This window comes from Entelurus aequoreus, linkage group LG14, assembly GCF_033978785.1.
Source record: "Entelurus aequoreus isolate RoL-2023_Sb linkage group LG14, RoL_Eaeq_v1.1, whole genome shotgun sequence".
Lineage (NCBI taxonomy): Eukaryota > Metazoa > Chordata > Actinopteri > Syngnathiformes > Syngnathidae > Entelurus > Entelurus aequoreus.
The window spans coordinates 12,225,783-12,245,261 of record NC_084744.1 but is presented as its reverse complement, the minus strand read 5'-3'; the positions used below and the strand labels follow the sequence as shown (position 1 = coordinate 12,245,261).

Below are 19,479 nucleotides of genomic sequence, written 5' to 3'. Positions count from 1 at the left end.
GTACTGACTGGGGTCGTAAGGGTGCGGCTGCAGGCAGTTGACCACGTGGTTGTCGGCCTCCAGCAGCATGAGGTGCTCGGCCGTGTGCCTGTCCCAGATAAAGATGTGGCCGCAGTCTGAGCCGCTCATCACAAAGTTGTTGCCCCAGAAGCAGGACTCTTTAATCTAGAAGACAAACATACATATACATTTTGATGGAACGGGGGACAAAGGAATATCATTTCTTTTCAAAACGCTTACAAACAAGTGGGACCCCACTTTTATGACTTGATGGGGTCCCTGTGACCCCATATATATATATATATATATATATATATATATATATATATATATATATATAAAAAATAGTGCTCGATACCGTGGTAGAGCGTAATATGTATGTGTGGGAAAAAATCAGAGATTTTATCTCCTGATGATTGAGGAAACCCTCATGAAACAGGCCTGTAGAGATGAAATAGTCTTGTGATTTTTTCCCACACATACATATATATATATATATATATATATACACACACACACACACAGGTCAGGAAAAAACACAAAGGCTATATCATCCCTACAAGCTTCTTGTTTCTGTGCTCGTCGGGGGATTTTAGGCTATATCATCCCTACAAGCCTGTTTCCCGGGTTTCTCTGCTCGTCGGGGGATTTTAGGCTATATCATCCCTACAAGCCTGTTTCCCAGGTTTCTCTGCTCGTCGGGGGATTTTAGGCTATATCATCCCTACAAGCCTGTTTCCCAGGTTTCTCTGCTCGTCGGGGGATTTTAGGCTATATCATCCCTACAAGCCTGTTTCCCAGGTTTCTCTGCTCGTCAGGGGATTTTAGGCTATATCATCCCTACAAGCCTATTTCCCCAGGTTTCCCTGTTTTTAATAAAATCCCCTGACGAGCAGGGAAACCTGGGAAACAGGCTTGTAGGGATGATATAGCCTCTGTTTTTTCCAGACCTTATATATATATATATATATATATATATATATATATATATAATTTTTTATTTTTTTTTAACAAATCTATACTGTTGTACAAACTGTACATTGACTACTCTAAAATGTTGACCCTTTACTGTAATGAAATACTGTAATTTTAAAAGCATATTATTAAAAATACTACCATTGTGCGGGAGTTGCGGTGGCCCTTGTACACCATTTTAACAGAGGGCCTCCTGATGTTCTGCGTCTCGCTCTCCTCCATCTCCCTTCTTTCTTTCCTCCTGCGGAACAGCTCCTGGATGCGGGCGGCGGCCGAGCGTCTGCAGAGACGAGGAGACCATGTGAGCGAACAGGCAAGCTGTGTGGTATGAACCTCATGCTTGTGATTTAGAACAACCCAGTCACAACCTCCATATGCTTTTCTTACACACTCACTGGACACTCCATTAGGTACACCTGGACAATTTAGATGCAGAATTCAGAGACCAAACATGATGCCGTCGTGTTCACACCTCAACACTGTTTTAATCATGATTTCAATATTGATCAAAAAAAATCGTAATTATTATTTTGGCCATAATCTTGCAGCCCTATGTGAAAGACTAGATGTCATATATGAACACTATTTTTATCTATATGGACAAAAAGTGCAGTTATGTCTTATGGCCATCAGGTGCCACCTTGCAAAATACTTACAATTGTTTTTATTTTATTTTTTATCTCTTATGTCCATAAAGTGCTATCCTGCACTCACTCACGTTTATTTAAAAAAATGTTTTCTACTATATTACTATGTTTGTGTTGCTTTCATATGCACATCCACATTCTACTTGAGGTCCATGAAACAGCATTTTTATCTACAATAATGTTTCTTCTACAAAGGAAAACATTTGTGTTGTGTTTTTTTTTTTAATAAGACTTGGTTGAAAGATTTCAGTGTAAGTACTTCTTGGAAATTTTGAGCACATTTAAAAATACCGCGATAATAATAATCATGATAATTTTGGTCACAATAACCGTGAAAAGAAATGTTCATACCGTGACGTCCCTAATAGAGCATAAAAACTATTTATGACATAAATACGATTTTGTAACATAATTGGAGTCCTGTACACATGAAATAAACCCATATGGTCACCCACTGTGTGTTCTAAGGTAATAAAACTGTTGTCGACCGTAACTACACCAAAAAAACATTAGCAAAAAATCTACTTTCCAGCAAAACTTGTCATTTTCTGAAAATGAAGTACCATCAAAAGAAAATCTGGCAAAAAGTAACTTGAGATTGTCGCAGTGAATCTAGACTAGCGTCAGGATTAGCGCGGTGTTGTTTACACAGTAGAGTTAATCAACCCCTTAACCTTGCTTGGAAAATATTTATGGATTGCCACAACATAGTACTATAATAAAATAAGACAAACACTGCACTGTAATTAATGTAATATATGAATAACATCACTACAAACATGTGGAATATGGTTTTTTTTAGGTTAAAAGAATCCGCGATTTAGTGAAGCCACGACATTAGAAGTGCGATGTAGTGAGGGACGAGGGTAGCTGCATTCAAAGTATACTGAGAAGCTTTATTTACATCTGCAAGCACTTTAAAATGTTGCCAGTCAGCTTGTTGCCACACTGTTGTTTACAATTAACCCATTAATGCTGGCTCAATCTTTTCCGCTATTTAAACGTTGGTTCTGTTGCTGCTGTGTTTGCAATATACTTGTCATCAAAAAACAATGTTGTCAAAAAGAGCTATGTTTTCCTTTGTCATGTACCCGGTACTCTAAATAATTACTAGAGGGGAACTGCACTTTTTGGGGGAATTTTGCCTATCATTCACAATCCATATGTAAGACAAGAACACATTTATTTTTCTTTTTTTTATGCAATGTAAATCGTAAAATACAGCAAATATGTGGTGGCTAACAATGCAGCAAATGGGAGTACACTATTCCGCCCATAAAGCCCTCTAAAAAAACATCAAAAACTGCCAGCAGTACTCTATTTACATGTTGTGACTTGAATATTAACCAAGTATTAGCAATATTGTTAGTATAAGCGTTAATGCAGACAAAGTATTTTTAGCCACGCTATGATCTCAGAGAGCTAACTAGCTTATGCTGCTATATTGACATATTGAGCCAATGAGTTAGTGAAAGTTAATTCTAAATTCTAAATCAAGCCTCTCGTCTGGATAGTAGAAGGTTGTAGCCATAAACAAAGAAGTGGGTAAACTTTGACATCCAACTTAAGACCCGAAGATGGCAAGAAAGACACGAAAAGAAGGGTTTTTCCAACCCTTCACGAGGATTTAGATTAAATTCTTAATCTAAACGCAAATATATGAACATCCCATCAGTTGGCATAGTAGTGAGAGCAGACATGTTCAGTAAGTGATTGTTTTATTATGTTGGAAGTTTTTATATCTTGTTCAGCACTTAGCAATACTGCAGTATGATGCTTAGTGATTGTTTTTGAAGGAAAAAAGTGAACGTTGTGATGCTTCTGGGAAATGAATATGCCCCCATATGCCTAAAATGAGCAAAATATGTAAATCTCATATACATTACATATACGTGTACATACAACAATGTATTTTGGATGTTTTTTTAAAGTGCTTCATAGGTGGAATAGAGCAACAACCATTGGCTCAATTGTTAGCGGACTTTTGCTAGCATTTATTTATGAGTTAGAATACATAAAAAAAGAAAAACATGTGTTCTTATCTTACCTAAGGATTGTGAATGATAGGCAAAAATTAAAAAAACTGCAGTTCCCCTTTGAAGTCAAATGTAAGTTGGTTCAATGCAGTAAAAAAAATAAAAAAAATAATGTAACTATAATAATAATAATAATAACAATAATAATGGGTTCGATTTATATAGCGCTTTTACGTTTGTGGTTGTGTAGAACTGCACCACATTCTAACGAGGGATGTTTCTAATATTTTGGTCACTAAAAGTGAGGGGAAAACTAGTAGAAACAAATCAAACATGAGCATTATTACATTTGTACAGGCAAAATGTTCTTGTATTGCATCACAGTAGATTGCGCAGGTGTACCTAATGAAGTGTCTGTGAGGGTGTGTTGCTTATGAGTAAATAAATAATTGCTTCTTCTACACACAGTGCAGTCAGTAGCTACATGCCGCAACAGTTAGTTGTGTGTGCGTGTTAGTTCCCCTTGTGTATCCTTGTCTCTGCTATGTCACACACCAAACGCGTTACCTGATCATTCTATCTCCAACTGCAGATCCTCTGGAATTTAATCTAAATGTGCAGTACCACAAATCAGTGACAAAAAATGACTATTCAAGTAAGAAAAGAAGGCTTCGGAGTGGTCTCGTCAATATACTGTACCTCTGGCCCTGTCCTCGGAAACGTGTTGATGGGATGAGGATGGGGTCGTCATCGCTGTCGTCAGAGTCGTGGTTCCCCCGCGCTGGTTGACTCTGCCCCTCCCCAACCTCCGTCCTCGCCTCCCCTTCCCGGGGCTCCTGTCTCCTGCAGCCCCCAGAGGTGTCCTCCGGAGGGTCAGAAGGACTCCTCTCCGTGACACCCACTTTAGAGGAGGAGCCCTCCGCTGGGCACGGGGTGGACGACTGGATGGGGTCACTGGAGCAGGAGGCATCGCATGCAGGATCCGTGCTCGTGGTTGTCACACTCTGTGGCCCTGAGAGGTCACGGGGAGCTGAGAAAGGAAACCATGCATCCAGTGTTACCTCTACTAAGGAGTTCTACCTAAAACTACACGTTTTTATTTGTTTGTTTCCATATATATATATATATATATATATATATATATATATATATATATATATATTTAGTTTTTTTTCCCCATTTTCCATAACATTTTGGTCAGAATGACTCAACCAATAACTAGAAGCACGGTTGTAGTCAAATCAAATCAAACACGATGTATTCGACCAGACATTTTTACAGGATTATGCCACTCTCTTTCCATATGTTGTGTCAATAGGCCATATGGAAACGTGACATAAATCAACAAATAATAATAATATAAATACAATAAGTTAAAAATATATTAAAATAATATTACAAACTAAACATTTAAATAAGTTACAAAATATCAACAAAATGTATTATCATGGGCATTCTTTTTAATACATACATATCAGTTAAATAATATAAGCGCCACTTTAAACAAGAACCTATTTAAATTGCTGAACTAACATAATAAAAGATCAGGTTGTGCTTATGTAGACGACCACAATGTACCCAACCAGGCACCTTCTAATGTACCCAACCAGGCACCTTCTGGATTTTTCTTTGTGTTTCAATATGCAAGTAAAAAAGGCAAAACTAAGAGTACAGTTACTTTACCACACTGGGAAGCACAGCAAAAAATATTTGAGAAAAAACACATTAAATAAAGAAATAATTATATTGGGCAAAGTTGTGATGATATATCTTGGTTGAATATTAAACTTTTTAAATTACTAGTAGCAAGTAGCAAAGACAATTGAATTTAAACAAGGAAAGACACTAGCAAGCTGAGTGTGCTTTCCGGAATATTTCTATACATTTTGATTGTAATGTGTTATATAGAGCTGATGTTTTAGGCAGATCCATTAATGTTCTCTCTTGAAACAAGGGATAGACATAAAAAATGGCAGAATTTTGCAGGGGATAAATGTTTTAGCCCTGGAAGCCTCTTCACTGCCAGTGTTCTTGTTTTTTACATTATATATGTTTATGAATGTTGATCATACAGGACGTGACTCACGTTGCACCACAACAGAGCTCTCTGTGGATGGACTCTCTCGACTCTGCACTGCGTCAGACACTTTGTGACCTCCGTTGCCCAGAGAGGTGGATGTGCTGCTGCTCCTTTTGAAACAAAACCTCTGTTTGAGAACTTGCTCAATCATAAAGTGGTCGTTTGAAATAAAAATGTCTTGCCACTCATCCGTGAAGTCCAGCTTGATGGTGCTGGTGGTGGTTCCCTCAGAGCTGTAGTGCAGGCTGAGCACCGGTTCCGCCGCACTGGGTCGACTGGTAACGGAGGTGGAGGCATGACTGCAGATGGCCGGCAGAGTGTCATCAGGCTGTGACACGGACGCTCCGCCTGCGTGGAGAGAGAATGCAAACATGAGATATATTTACAATTAAAATTTCTCTGGCAGTGTTTTTTTTATGCAGATATTGTACAGTATCTTATAATGTTGTGCATCTCTGGAAGATGACGATTAAAGAACGCACCCTGCTGCTCATCGAGAGTCATGGATCCCAGCTGCTTGTTTACCACAGACGAAGGGGAATCTGGAACAGAAATAAGAGTACTAAACATCACCTAGAGGCCCAACATGAATAATTAAGAGATCTTAAGGTCTCTTTTTATAGTACTGTACTTTTCACCAATTCAAAGGGGTCATTCACCGCTAAAGCGTCAATGCAAAGTAGAGGCAATCGAGCCAGATGTCGTTATTGACGATACCGAGTGGAGTATCAGTATATACAGAAAACAAAACTAAAGTGATTAGAGTTATTGTTGTCTTCTTATTATTATTACAAAATCTTGTTTTGGTTAGTTTTGTTATTGTTTACTAAATCAGGGAGTAAGTCTCTGGATACAGGAAGGCTTTGAGGGCAAAACCCCAAAAATTAAAATGAGAGCCAAAATACATTTTTGCTGTTGTTTAGTTTAGTTATTGTGCATTAGCCACTTTATTTTGTAGAAAAATAATAATTGTGTCGCATTTAATACATCATCTGATTTACAACAACACCAAAAAAAATCTAAATTTATTAAGGTAAGCATTATAAAAATGTGTTATTGTGTTTACTTTAATTACTCGTCATAAAACATTTTCAGTTGTATAATTGATTCGGGTATCAGATGGGGACTTGGAATGGGATCAGATTGCTAGCCGAAAAAATCGTATCGATATTCAAATGTTTATAGAGACAACGCTAATTGGAGGTGTATTGTCCAAAATTAAGCCTTGGTGCTGGAATTTAGACAGTTTAAAAGTGATTTTAGTACACCCAAAGTGAAGCAAGTGACTGTGTGTGTCTTTGATGCCCTATTGTGTACTTCATCCACATTTTACACACATACTCTACCCTTGCCATTCATCACATACAACAATGTAACATTAAGTGGGACAGGAGGACACAAACAGTAGCAACACTAGCATAGCTACAGTATGGTAGCTACAGTGCTAACATTACATTCATATTTTAATAGCAACATCATGCTAGGTTAGCCTATTTGCTAAGGGAAAATAAAATAATTAAACTTACAGCTCTCACGTCTGTTGCTGACTGACACATTTCAAGATGTGTAGTGAAGCCTGCCTCTTTTTTTTGTTGCTTTTTCACAATATGAAAGCCACGTATACACCTAGCTAGGAGCGGATTCCCACGAGAAAGGATGCTTTTTGAAAAATCAATAGAGCGCCGCCTTGGTCAAAAGTGCAGCAAACAAGTTAGGGAGATGATAGCTCATGTTTGATGCTAATAAACTCTCCAGGGACACATACAGTAGTACCTCAATTTGCGAGATTAATTGGTTCTGCGACGGAGCTCTTAAAAGGGGCCCTAATATGCAAAAGCAACTTTTCTAACAAACCGTGGAGGCATTGCAGAGATATTTATAAAATAATCTTGCCTTCCTTCATACTTTTCCAAACGAGCCGTTGGAAATTTGCTCTGTCTTTGACGTTTTCTGCCCTATCTCATCAGCGGATATCTCCATAAATACATATGGTAAAATTTTACCCACAGAGCTTTGCACAAGTCTGCCATTGTGTCTGACGCTGCAGTCAATGAGCTCCTTCTTTTTCGCCATCCTCTTGTTACGGGGCAGACTGGCTCGCACATGCACATGCATCCTCCGCTGTTGCCATTTCTAATACAAGTTAGCATATAGTTCTAACCAAAGACATCGAATGGTGCGCAATAAATACGTCAGCCATCTTGAAAGGGGTATCTTCCTCGTATTTCAGCAGCAGAAACTAGGAAAAACATGATGTCAAAACATTGTTCTGCAAACACGTGACGGGGGATTACTTTTCACAAGTAAGAGTGAACATAACTATTGGTTGTATTTTGTGAATGAAAGATTATTGTACAGTATTTATGCCCACCAGCGAAATTGTTGCCAGCTAGCTATAAACTCAGCTGAAATAAAGTTTAGTATTTAGGAAGTAATGATGGATTAAATGCGCTGACACGTCATTACGCCTGTTAGCAGATGGAAATGTTGCCCCTTTCAATATGGACGCACCACATCTCGTCAGCACCAATAGGCAGTAGCGGTCAATATACAGTATAATGTCCATGATTCTAACTTATATCTGTCAGACTCGCTATGGAAGCGCTAAAAACTACAACAAAGTCGAAGTGGAACCATAAGACCAGCCACAAAACAGCGCATCCTGAAGAGATGGTCAGAAAGCAGCTTTTAAAAACGGTCTTTAAAACATAAAGAACCACCATTACGTGTACTGTATAATGTAGACCACAAGGAAGTGTTTTGAATGTAAACAAAAATCATAAAATAACCTGTTTAAGTCATCACACTCAAGGAAAATAAAGTAAATTGGAAATTAGTTTGCATATTGTTTGCGACCGACGAAGAGGACGTTAACCTCCAATTTCCACTGAATCTGAAACGCCGCGGACCAGTACCTGCACGCCAGTGGACTCTTTCTGTTTTCATTCAAGTCAATATGTCAGTTTCCACCGCCCGTGGAATATCCAGGGTTTTTCCTGCGTTTAAAATTGCGTGGCGGCCGCCCCCAGCCAGAGCGATTAATATCGCTCAACACAGCGCAAAGCTGTGTTGATTGAGCGATTGATGTCCCTCTGCGGCAGCTATGTATTTTAACTGCAGTTGCAGCGTTGCGCCACTATAGAGCCGCTATATCGACAGCAGTGCACCGGAAAGACCTGAAGCAACTACCAAAGAAGAAACAGATCGAATTGTGTTTTTTTCCACTACTTTGTGCATAACGTTGACCGCCGTAACAGGTGGATTTCTCATCATTTCTGCCATATGGAGCATGATACGGAGGGATCATTGGACTTCCACAGAACACTCCAGACTGTGCTGTGAACATTTTGTCTCTGCTAAGTGAACACAGCTAGTAGTACTAGCTTCGTTTCCAACATTTTCTGACTGATCATAATAGATCGATTGATTGAAGAATTTATTAGAAGTTTGCATAGGATCAGGTAGAGTTTCACGACGGTACAGATTGACTGGTACAAGGTCAACTTAAAGGAGTGACCCCAAGAAAGCATTACAAGTATGTTGTGTTTATTAAAAAAAAAGTTTCCTCTGTGTCAGAGTAACGTTTATGTTTTTTAGCATTGCAGGCAAAATTAGCCACTACTTTAAAAAGCGATCTCGCGAGGAGGAAAGTCAAGAGTACAGGTGAAACAGAGCAGAGAAATTAACATTCCAGTTAAAATGTAATAATTCATGGTGGTGACAACATGTGGAAATTTTGGTCCACAGTGCGCTTGAAGGCTGCTTCAAAATCATCTATGAGTGTCTCAAGCAAAAGTGGCCCCACCACACAAGTTATGAGCCCATCATTCTCTTATGCAAGCGCTTACGTTACAGGTTTAAAACTCAAGGCCCGGGGGCCAGATCTGGTCCACGACATCATTTTATCTGGCCCGCAAACACCTGAAAATGATGTGTCAATAAAGTACTTAATATTTTTCCACCAAATGTGATGGATTTTTTTTCATTTTGACAGAAAAAATATATATATACTGTTTGAAATTGCATGTCTTTTAAACTTTAATAGTATCCATCTTTGCAACAAATATTACAGTATATGATCATACTTTCCAAACATTTTTTGTCTAAAGAAAAATAAATACTGATATTTAAATATCTGCTTGCCTTATGATTTTACAGCAAACTACCCATCAAATTAATAAAAATGACAATACATTTTACGGTGTTCTTTACAGCATATTACTGTAAATTGAAAAAAAACTACCATTTTTTTTGCGTTAAAATTCTGGCGCATGGTCAGGATTGTACCACCTCTGCCTCAATTTGAGCCAGGAAAAACCCTGATATCACCGACATGCCGTTGCCGTTCCACATTCCAGCGCTAACTGTACGCAGAGCTTCTGTTTTTGCCCGATGCCGCAACAAATCCGTTCAATTTAGCTAAAATCTGCTAGTGTTGGACAGGAAGTCATGCAGAAAAACAAAATAAAGTATGCGGTTTACTTTAAAAATAATATACTTCGCCTTCAAGGCGGATCGTATTTTACACTTTGAAAAGTCATAATGGGTGGCGATGGACATGAAGTCAACTTGTCAAAGGTTTTCAGACTTAATTTCATCTTGTTGACACAAATGGATGAGGACATGCTGTTTCTGGAGGTCCAAAACTAAAGAATAATGTACAGGCATATCCTGATATCCTGGGCAGCTAAATGGAAATACAGGGGCCTGGGTCAAATCTCCGCTGATACGGAGACCCGGAAAGCAGAGGACTGGTTGTGTGACACGCTCGCCGAGGATGATGTTACTGTTGTATTGGTGCTTGCTGCAAAAGATGAAGTGGTGTATCAAGACAGGATCGAGTTTATTTGCTTCTGCTTCTCTGGAAGGACAGAATAAACGTTTTTTGGTTCGCTTTATTACTACTTACTTCCCTTATCACGTGATTATGCGTGGATTCGCGAGATCTCGTAAAAGTCTGTGCTATTTCACTGCACGTCGGAGCCGCAACAGAACGGTGGTGGGGATTGCCGGATTTTGTGGAAATCCAGGGGGTCAGTGTACTGCAAACTAATATCTGGCTTGTTCAACAATGCAAGAACGCTCCTCCTCCTTGCACACGCTAAACATGCTGTCAGGCGTACAGTGCAGGAACATGGTCAAACAACTCTGGATTTTGAAGATATAATGTAGGACACACTGTAGTGTAGAGCACTGGTGCCACTACTACAAGAGGGTTTCAGGTGAAAGCTCAAAAACAAACGTGGAAATGTGGAGAGACGCAGCGTGCAGAGCATGGGGTTAAGGGGGGTGGCGTTTTGGTGATTGGAGAAGGGATGGTAGTAGGATTAGTTGGAAGTCATAGTGGAGCCCACACAAACATGGGCAAGATGAGGGTAAAAAGAGCAGGCAGACAGCGACAAGAAGGATGGGGTGGGGGTAAGGGTAACCTGTATGGGGATGCGTCTCAGGAGTAGCAGTGGCAGTCAGTCTTTGCGACTGTCCCTCTGGGGGTGCAGAGGCAGAGGAGGAAGTAGAGGAAGAAAGGGCCGCTTGCCGCCCCTGTCCAGGGGGATCAGCCAGGCGGAGCAACCTCTGCAAACGCCTACATACTAAACTTATGGGCAGCCGATGAGGGCCGTACTCTGACGGAGAGAGGGTGGAGATTAGGGAAAAGGGAGGATGGACAGGAAATGGATGCTGAAGGGGTGAGGCGTGGCTCTAACACACACAAAAACATCAAAACCATAAACGTGACAAGGGGGGACTCCTACCAGAAAGCGTCGTCTCGGAGGTGGCCGCTGTCGTAGGGGCCTGCCTCCTCGGCCTGGCCTCTGTAGAGGAGGGTGGCGTGGAACTCTCGACGGACGACGCACCGGAAGCAGGAGGTAGCCCGGCGGCTGAGGATGACTCTGATGAGGAAGAAGATGCAGGGGAAGGTGTCACCGCCTCTGTTCCCGCTGGTCTGTCGGGGGCGCTAGAAGCAGCTGGAGCTGCAGTGGGAATATTGGGGCGGAGAGCTGTTCCTGGGAATAAAGAGAAGATGCTTACAAGCCTGCAGACATACACCATAATGCTCCAATTAACCCTGTCTATTTCGGGGGCGTCCAAAGTGCAGCCCGCAGCACATTTTCAAAATAAAATCTAACAAAAAACAACAGTAAGAATGTAAGAAAAACGACATAAAAAGCTGAAATTTGGATACTGACACCTACACCTGAAAAATCAAATTTTTGTCTTTATATATACAGTACAGTGGAACCTCCATTTTGGAAACCCCTCTATTAGTAATGTTTCTGATTTCTTTAAGATCGAGCCAAATATGCCTCTCTGTGTGTACCATGTCTCTGTGTACGAACGTTTCATTCATTCATTTTTGTGTGCCGCTGGAAGCCTTAGGGCGCAGCCATTTTGGGGATGTCACTTCCTGTGAAGTACAGTACACACGGGGCACAGACATTTTTGAGAGGCGGAGCCCTCTACGTCACATCCAGTTTTAGCAGTCCATTAGTCGGCCGCCACTTCAGTGGTTCTGCGTGTGTTTCTTTTCTCGCCATTCACCAAGTTTTGTCTATTTTGCTTACTTAATATGGGCTCAAAAAACCCAACAAACCAACCTGGAAAGGAGGGACTCACTGTGGACTTTAACTTAGAGAGGAGGGAAAACCCACAAACACTGCCCCTTCTCCCTGCCCTCTTCTCTCTCTGCCTCTGCCGTTGTCTCTTTTAACATTTGCCGACAGCAAAGTAACAAGGATTTTAATTCTTTTTAATTATTGTAGCAACATGGTTGTTAACGTCTTTGAGAGCACTAAAGGGACTTTTGGGTGTGTGTGCATGTTGACAGTTCAGATTTCCGTTGTGTTGTTTTGATAATAAAAAGATTGTAGATCCGTCACCCCCTTGTTATGTTTGTTTGATATACATATACTGTATATTTACACATTATAGAGTCTTCAAAGTGTGCATTCTTTTACTACAGGAGAGACTTTTGTCAAGGCTGGGACCAAGTACTCATGTTTACATTGTTTCTTATGGGGAACTCCGCTTCACTACACAAATGTTTCGATTTACAACCCATGTTTAAGAACTAATTAAGTTAGTAAATCTGGGTTACACTGTAGATGCCTGTTTTTAGTATTTATATTTTTACAAAATAAAAACTTGCGGTCCTTGGTCAATTGTATTATTAATCTTAGTCTATTATAGTTTTTTTATATAACCTCTACAAGATGACAATAACATTACATATAATGAGTGAGTGGTCAGCATCCAGCAGCTTTATCTACCTGGTGTTGGTTGCACTACTCAGCTGTTGGAATGTCACTCATGCGTGTTACACTTGCCGTACTTCTTTACAATATACTCATCTGGCTCAGCAGTTTGATCCTTACCGCTATTACAACGTTGTTTTTGTTGCTGCTGTGTTGTGCATAGTACTATCAATGAACATGTGCGCATGCCAAATCAGTATTAAAGTAAAGTGCGTTGTCAAAATTCAGAAATAACAGCCTGCGATGCTTCCGATTAGAGCTCTGTCCTCTTCGCTCTACCGATGATTGCAGCATTTTACGGTAATAAAACATATAAAACCATACAAGTTCAACAAAACAGTTCCAACCTCGGGGTCGCGGCTGAGGGCGAGTCCCTCTGCTGCTCTGAGCCTCGCTGGCTTCCTCGAACCAGCGTGACAACATGTCAGACATCCTCTGCATCAGAGAGACGTTGGGACTTTGCTCGCCTAGAAGAGGAAAAAGAGGTTGTGCACTGGTAACGACATGGATATGTGTCTACAAAAAGGCCCTCAGTGTTTTGGACCGTCACAAAGAGATTCAACACTACCTGTTGGCCTTCGCTCTTTAACACATAATACAAATTGTAGCGGTCTTTACAATGCCACACAGTAGATGGCACTGGATACTACTGATTAACACCTCATATGCGCCTGGTCTGCCAGAGAATAAGAAGATGTAGCAGGAGGGATCAGTGATGCCAGCTTAGCTACTTTGTGGGTACAGGCGACACTCAAACTTACAGTATCGTGTAAAGGTCCATTAACTTCAGCCATTCAACATCAAATATGAAACTAATATGTGTTATAAACTCATTACATACGAAGTGAAATATGACAAGCTTTTGTTAGTTATAATGTTGATAACGGTTTACAGTTTTTTTAAACCAAAATTTTCTGAAAATTTCTATTCAAGGTTTTCATAATCATCCAAATGATATCAAAAGAAGTCTTGAAATGTTTTGAGTTGCACTTTATGAGCCCATGTCATATATTAGCTTCACCTTGTAAATCTAATTGCTGATATAAACAAAACTGGTATGAACAAAACTTTACACAATATTCACATTTTTTGAGTTTTTTTAGTTTCTGTTGTGAACACTAGGTGTTACCAAAACACAAATGAACACTTCAAAAATATAAACCTGCCATAAGGTTAGTGTTTTTCATCAATCAACAAATCAAATTAATTTTATATAGCCCTTAATCACAAATGTCTGAAAGGGCTCCACAAATTCATGACATCCCCTGATTTAAATCTACATCGGGAGAAGGAAAAACTAAAAAAAAAAATCCAGAAATACCTACCATTGTTCTCTGAGTAATTTCACTTCATCAAACCTTTACTATCATTCCACAATACAAAATAATAAAAGTACAGTATGTACAATGATTCCTGCTGGTATCGTATCGGATTAAAATCTGTATCAGCCAACACTCAAGGCTCCAATATCGGTATTATATCAGAAGTGAAAACGTCCTATCGGGAGAAGGACACCCCAAGTTATATGTATCATTAAGGTTACCGTACTGTGTTGACCAGAGCACTAGAGGGTCCTTTACTTTAAAAACTCTGAAAAAGATAGGTCTTAAATTTGGGTTCTCATGACTTATACAAGCAAACACTCAGGTGGTGCTAAATAGGGATGGTTACCGTTCACATTTGAACCAATACGGTACCAATTCCAGGTACCTAGGAATACCAATTTTTGTGTGCATTAATAAATATTGTGTTTTGCAATAAAGTCTCATTTTTAATGCAACATTTAAAAAATAGCTGATTATAATAACTTATGTTGTCCAGTTGTATATTATTTTGTATTTATTATCCCATTTGAAAGTATAGGATAAGATGCAATAGACTTGTATTTATCCCACAATGGAAAATTTACGTTGTTGCAGTATAGGTTTTTACATACAGTAACAGTAGTAAAACGTAATGGGAAAAAAAAGTAATAAATACTACATATTGCGCACTAATATGTATAGATAAAAGATCAAATAAAACAAAAAACACTAACATTCGTACTGCACACCAAGAAAAAAGATCACAGTAATCACATAAGTGTGTTGTAAAGTCTTATGGCTGTGGGCAAAAAGGATCTGCAGTAGTTCCTTCTTGCACTGTGGATGTAACGGTCTAATACTGAAGGAGCTACTCAGGGCCCCCACAGTGCCGTGCATGGGGTGAGATGAATTAAACACCATGGATGTCAACTTGGTCAGCATTTTTCTGTCAGCAACTTCCTCAATGCTGTCTAGTGGGCAGCCTAGGACAGAGTCAGCTCGCTTTATCGGTTTAAGTCTGTTCCTGTCTCTGACCGTGCTGCCCCCACCCCAGCAAACGACGGCATAAAAACACAGCAGAAGCCACCACAGAGTTGTAAAAAGGTGCACAGCATTTAAATTGTGGGTCCAGTTCAGTTTATTGAGGCGAACACACAGGTTTTTAAATGTAGTTTAAAATGGTGTTCAAGTGCAAGTGATTACGTGCACATTTGCAATTGCACTTACAAGTCCAAGACGTTAGATGGCAGTAGTGTATAGTTCAGGGATCACTATTGATGATGGCAATCGACCAGTCGATCGTCAAAATATTACAAAAAAAATTATATACTAATATGACATCGGTGACACCCCCACACGGAGCGTGGCCAACAGACCCGCCAACAGGTATGCATTTTAAATCGCCTCACCTCTCTCTCTTCAGTCTCTCATCCCGCTGCTCGTGAAACCGCGGCCACACCGCCCGAGCATGGCCGGACACTTCACCTGCTCGTCTCGCAAACGCGCATGGCATGACGTGCACAAAAATCATCGACCTGCAACAACGCATTAAGGCTGACTATGGGAACGCATCTGACATTTTCTAGCACCCTCCTGCATGCGAGGACTTGCATTTTGCGGACGCATCATTAGAAAGGCGCCCACGCTCTCTGGGCAGCAATCAACCAGCGTCCTCTCTCCAGCAATGCGGTGCTGTGCTGGAACTTCTGCCACATATTCCACAAACTGTAAGGTTCTGTAATGGTGAGCGGCCTATTGCACGCACGCACACACATAGTTGACTCAGAGGTAGATCTTGCTTTGGGGTTTTTTCTGAGATCAGGGATCTTGGGCTCTAAAAGTTTGGTTATAGAGTGGGTTTTTTTGCGCCCTAAAAAGTGTACTAATTACACCCCAGCTGTTTGATTGTAACATGCATCATAGTTGTAGTTTTCAGTAACAAATTTGAAGGTGTTAAAATTGCCATGTAAAATTGCTGATATTGATCTTTGGGCACCACACGATTCAATTCAATTCTTGTGGGTAACGATGCGATTCAGAATCGATTCTCGATTCAAAATCAATACTTATTTAATAACTTTGGGTGCCAGTTCCATCATTAACTATGTTCCTCCATAAAATAGATAACAACTCTGATAAATGTATTCATTACTTAAAAGAAAACTGGTTTTGTTTTCATAAAATTCAACCCAGACTTTTAATAAAGTAAAAATACAAAAAAGGCACCAAGAGAAGTATACCACACTTCTCTTTTCTGAAGTAAATTTGTACAGCAGATACGGGCATTCACATCAACAATGTGATTTGCCTGAGTGTCTGGACAGGACAGATTAAAAAAATCTAAAAAATAGTTTTTTTATTATTTTCTTTTTTTTTTTTTTTAAATAGATTTTAGATTTTTTTTTAATCGATTAAGAATCGTTACAATTAAGAATCACAATTCATTTAAAAATCTAATTTTTTGACACCTCTACTAATGAGAAGCATGTCTGTAGCAAAGCCAATGTATATTAGCATTTTTGGAAAAGTGGAGTCTTACTTAACTTGGTTGGTGCTAAAAAAGTACCAGATTCGGTACCCATCCCTAGTGCTAAATGACTTCTCACGTGTTTGCGCTTTTCTTTTTGTCACTCACACACACCAGTGATCCGGAAAGAGATGCGGCCACGACACAGGGCCTCAAAGGTTTTTTAGCAAGTTATCAAACAGTGGAGGTTTTGGATGCAAATTTTAAGATAATGTTGATCAATTAAGCAGAGTCAACTCAACTGTCCAGCAGTTAAGATATACGGTTTAAAATAAATATTTATACATTTATAGGGCCGGCTTATTTTGAGGTCAATACTCGTTAAATCGTGACTTTGTGCTGTGAACTCACCGTCTCTCTCCCTCTCACTCTCGGGACGAGCTCGGGGTCCGGTGTCTGACCAGTCCCCTCGTAGACGAAGGCGCTTCACTGGCGGCTGCCTCAGCTGTAGAAACACAGACACACGCACGCACGCACGCACGCAGTGAGAGATTAGCAGTTTGTCAGTCAAAGTGTGGTCAAAAATAGCTGCGCTGCACATCTCAGTCAGTATCCCCTCTCTCTCCCAGCACAGCACTGATATTGCCTTCACTTTTCCGTTAAGCCCCCATGCCTCTATCTCTATAGGAGCACAAATAGAACACAGAGGGGTTTAGAAGCGTATCGAGCACTTAAATGTGGAAGTCAGGTTGGAGGTGGTGATAAGTGTAGTGACGTGCACAAGTGGAGATACAGGTGGAAGGAAGGGTAAACAGACTTACTGTCCCCCTTTAGGAGGACATCCACTTGAACTATTTGAGGCGAGCGGAACACAGCGTGCGTGGGTCGCTGTATTTGGAAAGGAATGTTGGTCGCATCTCGCCACAGCTGAACTCACGAGGCTTTGCAACACTGGCTGGCACCGTGATGGAGCGCATTTAGTCGCGCACAGGACGAAGCGCCAGCGTCCAATTCCTCGCGCGGATCCCGTTTCTAAACTAAGCGCCGCTATGTCATAACCTCCGTGTCTACGTGTAGGAAAAATTCTGCAACGGAGCTTTCATAAATAAAAGCGCCGCAGCTCGTTTCGTCTCTCCTGCCTTTGATTTTCCGGCTGGTTTGCTCGGTTCGCCGCGCTGCACTGGCGCACATTTGTCAGAGGAATGATGCAAGAAGGTCTCCAAAACTTTCACTCTGAGAAAATATGCACACTGTTATTATGCACACAAAACTTTAGGGTTGTATTACCGGGTAAAATAGTCAAGCATTCGTTCATGCCATACAAAAGGCTGAGTAACAACACTAAAATAAAGTAAAACTACTCATCTTTTGAAGACGCGTGATCTTTATGATTTACACAGGAAATGTTTTAAAGGGGCCCTAACTTTTCTAACCTACGGGTACCTGCTGTTGTCTATTTGCCATCTCTGTAAGTTCCGAAAATGTGAATCAAACCATGGAGGCATTGCAGAGATATTTATAAAATAATCTTGCCTTCCTTCATACTTCCTCCAAATGAGCTGTTGGGAATTTGCTAATCCTGTGACGTTTTTTGCACCGATGTCGTCACCGGATTATCCATATATGGTATAAATTTACCCAAAGGGTTTTGTGCGGGTTCGCCATTGTAGCCCGACGCTGTAGTCAATAAGCTCCTTCTTTTCCGCTATCCTTTTGTTGTGGGGCAGACTTGCTCGTACATGCACATGCCTCCTCCGCTTTTGCCATTTCTAATACAGAGTAGCGTATAGTTCTAATTTATATCTGTCAGTAGACTTGCTATGGAAGTGCTAAAGACTACAACAAAGATGGCGGGGAGAAGACACTGTCAAAGTGGAGGCACGTAAATAAGACCGCCCACAAAACGGTGCATCCTAAAGAGAAAGTCAGAAAGCATCTTGAGAACGGTCAGTAAAACATAATATATGCAACATTTTTACCAAAAGAACCCCACCATTACATGTTATGTAGACCACAAGAAAGTGTTTTAAATGTAGAAAAAAAAATCATAATCTGATCCCTTTAAGTAACTGTACGGAACTGTGGTCAACTGAGGTTGTTTTTAAACGTGACACATAAATGAATTGAATTGTCATATAAGTTTAAAAATAAATCAATAACTATGTGATGAAACAAAAATAAAGTAGAAGTACTCCTCTGAAGACGCATGACAGATATGTAATGAAAAACAGTTAACGGTTAAAACGTGACGTTTATTGGTATACTACCCTAGTTGTCATCACGCTAGTCATTAGCCCCTGTGCTTTCATGCTACATGTTATTTATTATGTAAGCCTATGATTGGTAACATTTAATTTGTGTACGTAATTGATCTTTAAGTAACAGTATTATCCATATTGCACTCAGTTAGGCCTGGGCCAATGATCAATCAATCGTTCATTTTCAATAAGTGAAAATGAACTCGATAACTTTGCAGTCATCAAAAAATTGCCATTCCCATGTGTGTTTGTTTTCTCACTCTCTCGCTTTAAAAAATGGTGCAAGAAGGTTCACTCTGTGTTTATTCAATAGTAGAAATAAATGAATAGTGTGAATCCTCCTGTCAGTCATCCACAATATTTTTGTTTCATCTGACATCACATGGACAAAGATAAGACCTTCTGGAGGAAAGTTATGTGGGCACATGAAACAAAATTGTAGCTGTTTAGCCACAATACCCAGCAATATGTTTGGAGGAGAAAAGGTGAGTCCTTTACTCCCAGGAACACCATTCCTAC

General features: G+C 40.1%; 1 protein-coding gene across 2 annotated transcripts in view; it reads right to left on the bottom strand.

Annotated features, from left to right (window-relative positions):
• The window catches only part of dcaf6 (ddb1 and cul4 associated factor 6), a 45,362-nt gene that overhangs the window by 3,449 nt on the left and 22,434 nt on the right, over positions 1 to 19,479 (bottom strand). Inside the window, exons 8-18 of one of the 2 annotated variants that reach the window (XM_062068932.1) lie at positions 17,114 to 17,207; positions 13,279 to 13,398; positions 11,432 to 11,683; positions 11,108 to 11,302; positions 6,161 to 6,220; positions 5,861 to 6,026; positions 5,685 to 5,788; positions 4,298 to 4,628; positions 4,166 to 4,207; positions 1,117 to 1,255; positions 9 to 165 (exon numbers count right to left, since the gene is read on the bottom strand). In XM_062068932.1, the coding sequence (XP_061924916.1) occupies positions 9 to 165; positions 1,117 to 1,255; positions 4,166 to 4,207; positions 4,298 to 4,628; positions 5,685 to 5,788; positions 5,861 to 6,026; positions 6,161 to 6,220; positions 11,108 to 11,302; positions 11,432 to 11,683; positions 13,279 to 13,398; positions 17,114 to 17,207 (1,660 nt within the window). The remainder of the gene's footprint in view (positions 1 to 8; positions 166 to 1,116; positions 1,256 to 4,165; positions 4,208 to 4,297; positions 4,629 to 5,684; positions 5,789 to 5,860; positions 6,027 to 6,160; positions 6,221 to 11,107; positions 11,303 to 11,431; positions 11,684 to 13,278; positions 13,399 to 17,113; positions 17,208 to 19,479) is intronic. The other variant, XM_062068933.1, reaches the window with a different exon arrangement.